At 44.1% G+C, this 3,414-nt stretch overlaps 1 protein-coding gene across 3 annotated transcripts in view; it reads left to right on the top strand.

Annotated features, from left to right (window-relative positions):
- The window catches only part of HSPA12A (heat shock protein family A (Hsp70) member 12A), an 82,596-nt gene that overhangs the window by 74,750 nt on the left and 4,432 nt on the right, over positions 1-3,414 (top strand). For all 3 annotated transcript variants that reach the window (XM_025194800.1, XM_025194799.1, XM_025194801.1), the window contains one exon: positions 2,049-2,152. In XM_025194800.1, coding sequence (XP_025050585.1) covers positions 2,049-2,152 — 104 coding nt within the window. The remainder of the gene's footprint in view (positions 1-2,048; positions 2,153-3,414) is intronic.

Genomic DNA, 3,414 nt, shown 5'->3' with positions numbered 1-3,414 from the left:
AGGGCCTATGAGGAGAGACTGAAGGACCTGAACCTGTTCAGCCTTAGCAAGTGGAGGCTGAGGGGGGACCTGGTGGCTGCCTACAAGCTCATGAGGGGGGATCAACAGCAAATAGGCAGAGCTCTTTTCTCCCCAGCACCACCTGGTGTGACGAGGAACAATGGTCATAAGCTGATGGAGAATAGGTTTAGGTTAGAGATCAGAAGGCAATATTTTACAGTTAGAGTGGCCAAAATCTGGAACCAACTTCCCAGGGAAGTGGTCCTCGCCCCTACCTTGGGCAAATTCAAGAGGAGGTTGGACGATCACCTGTTTGGGGTCTTGTGAACCCAGCATTCATTCCTGCCTGTGGCAGGGGTCAGGCTAGATGATCTGTTCAGGTCCCTCCTGACCCTAGCTACTATGAAACTATGAGAGCAGACAGGGGATGGGGCCTGTCTGATTCAGAGATTTGGCCAATTTGGCAGCAACCAAATCTCCAAATCGGATTCAGCCGAATCAGTTTGGGACAGTGATTCAAATCACCGAATCAAGTCACTGTCCCCTGAACTGGCCAAATCTGAAGCAAATACTAGCCGCTGCGCACAGGCCTAGTAACCAATGCTTAGTGCATTTTGATGAGCAGTGGAAAATCCAGGTGTAATTCTCCTGAGGGGCTTTGAACACGCATCTTCTACTGCCCAAGAGAGTATCCTAACCACCAGGAAATAGGCTACTGTAGGCAGGATAATGCTCCATCCCTCCTACTGAAATTGGGCAGTAAAGAGTGTAGCATTCACTGGGCCAGAAAGAGAGCACAAGAGAGAGCCTTGACTTTGTAGCTTAGTGATCAGGGCATCTCCCTAGGAAGCACAGATGACCTGGATCCTGCTCCCAGGCATGGCCCCTTATTTTATCTAATGACTGTTTCACGTGAAATGAAGGAGCCCACACCTCCTTATTCCTATTCTCATTGGTAAAAGCCTCAGTGATTTAGGAGCTTAAGTCATAATCACTTTTGCAAATAAGACTTCGATTCTTGTGATATTTAGGCATGTTTGAAAATGTTACCCTGCTTACTATGGAGTAGGACCATCTTCCTCCCATTAGTCTTCTGAATGGTGCATTTTGAAAGTAATTTAAATGCCAGAGAAATGGAAAAGGAATCAGCAGGCAGAGCTGACCCGAGCAGGGTGTGGGGCCCAGGGCAAATCGGCCCATACGGGGCCCCACCCCCACTCTGATCCCATGCACCCTGGACCCGAAGAAGCTGCCGCCGTCATCGGCAGTGGCGGATTTGGGGGGGGTGCTGAGTAGCTGGACGTGAAGCCGTGGGCAGGGGTACAGAGTCACCGCAGCCACTCCATCCAGCTCCGTGGGGCCTGGGGCGGTTACCCCAATTCACGCCCTCCTAGGGACAGTCCTGTCAGCAGGGCAGTACCAGGGGAAAGAAAACAAGTTACAAAGGTGACACTTAAAAATACATCAATAAGGAGTTAACATTTACTGAGCTGTAACCAGCTCATGCAAGTGAGTCAGAAATAGAATTAACTCACTCTTGTATTGATTTAACAAACATTTTCTGGGCATCCTGCCTACACCTCGCAAGTTACTCCAAGAACAGAATTGCCTTCTATGCCAGCCTGATGCTGTTTGCATCCGTAGATCTCCCGGGCCCGTTTTATTTTCCTTATATGCTTACAGTGGCATTGAGGTTGGATGCTACTGTTACTGAAATACTGAAATAGTCACATTTTGGGGGGGGTTGCATTAACATTAATCCAGATGAGCAGACTGGATGGAAAACAGACTCTTTTAGGAGGCAGCTGAATGTAAGGGATGCTGCAAGGAGGCGGCAAGGAACATCCCTGGTAAACAGAAGGCAAAAAAAACATTCTTCCTGCTAATTGTTACATTGCTATAGGAGAGCAGACTCAGTGTGCTGTGGGCAGGCTGATGCTGTAATCTGAATTTCTGATGAAGTCATGCTATAGCACTGCGGTTCACAGTTTGCTGTTAAAATGAGAACGACCTTCCTTTTTTTTATTTGTTTTTATTTTTTTTTGCAGCGTGGATTTTGTGAAATGGTCTTCTCAAGGAATGCTAAGGATGAGTCCAGATGCCATGAATGCCCTTTTCAAACCTACAATTGACCAGATTGTTCAACATCTTAGTACGTATAAAGCTGCAATTGTTTCTTGATTGGGTTGAGACTGCAGCCTGAATTATTCAAATACCCACCTAATAAGCTACCTGCCTGCAATCAATAAAGGTAGCCTAATAAAGGGAGTTAGGCTTAATAGGGTGGTGAGTCCCACCTAATATGCCACAAATGGTGGCAAGGAATTCAGTTTCCAAAGATGCCTGGGAAGGGTTGCTTGAAATCAGGTAACATCTTTAATCGATACTTTTTTAGCTGTTCTGTAGCTGTGGACATGTCTACAAGTTCAGTAATGTGCCTTAGATACTGCGCGTTTAGTTTAGTACTTCCGTAATAAAGTAATAATTAAATGTGCAGTACCTAAAGTTACTGTACAGTAGCACCAGCGCATTAACCTAATAACAATGTGCAGTAGGCTATTAGCACGGTTTGTGCTGTGACACGCTATTGCTCAGTGTTATTAGGCTAATGCCCAGTAAGCATCCCATGTAGATGCGCCCAGTATTTATTATTCACTTGAGTTTTCAGAAATACAAAGCTTTAGAAGACTGAAATGCACTGATTACCCCAGATCCTGGGGTTTTTTTGTTTTGTTTTTTTTGGTTCAGAAAGGATACAAATTAATGTCAGGAAGATTAAAAAAAAAAACTTATTAGGACAGTGCAGGACTGTCCTTTCAATGCATTCTTTATTGCTTTGCCCAGTATTTAAATTCTCAGTTGAATATGCTTGAACCCAGTGGGATATAATATATAAAGTTAGCATAAGAACATTTTTCTAACACTAAGCTCTGTGTAGGCTGTATATTTGGAGCGTAGTATCCAATTTGATCATCCTATATGAAAAAATAGTTAATTTAGAAATAGCATAGCATAGGGCAGCTAATACAAAGTAGTTTGTGTGTGAGTTAAGGGGCAGAGAACTAAAATTATATAGTCTTGACAGATAAGTGAGGCAACGTGACTGAAGTATTTAAACTAGCTGGGTGATGATAAAATTAGACTACATGAAATTCATAGCAAGGCCAGACCTGGGGACACCGTTTTCAGTTCAGAGGTAACATCTGTAAGGATTTAAGGAAGCCCTGTTTTTTCGGCTGGAACGCCTGTCAGTTGAGATTCTGGGGTCAGGAATAGTAATATCATTTAAAATTGGGTGATTGTGTAGAATTCAATAAAAGAGGCTCTTATTGGGGATACCTGACTGCTACTTTGAGTGTCAGGAGAGCAGGAGGAAGATTTTACCTGGTCGTTTCCTGCCTGTGAATTGTTTTG

This window comes from Alligator sinensis, unplaced genomic scaffold (genome assembly GCF_000455745.1).
Source record: "Alligator sinensis unplaced genomic scaffold, ASM45574v1 scaffold1374_1, whole genome shotgun sequence".
NCBI classification, from domain to species: Eukaryota; Metazoa; Chordata; order Crocodylia; family Alligatoridae; genus Alligator; species Alligator sinensis.
The sequence above is the reverse complement of the archived record's forward strand: the minus strand, read 5'-3'. Positions and strand labels throughout refer to the sequence as shown.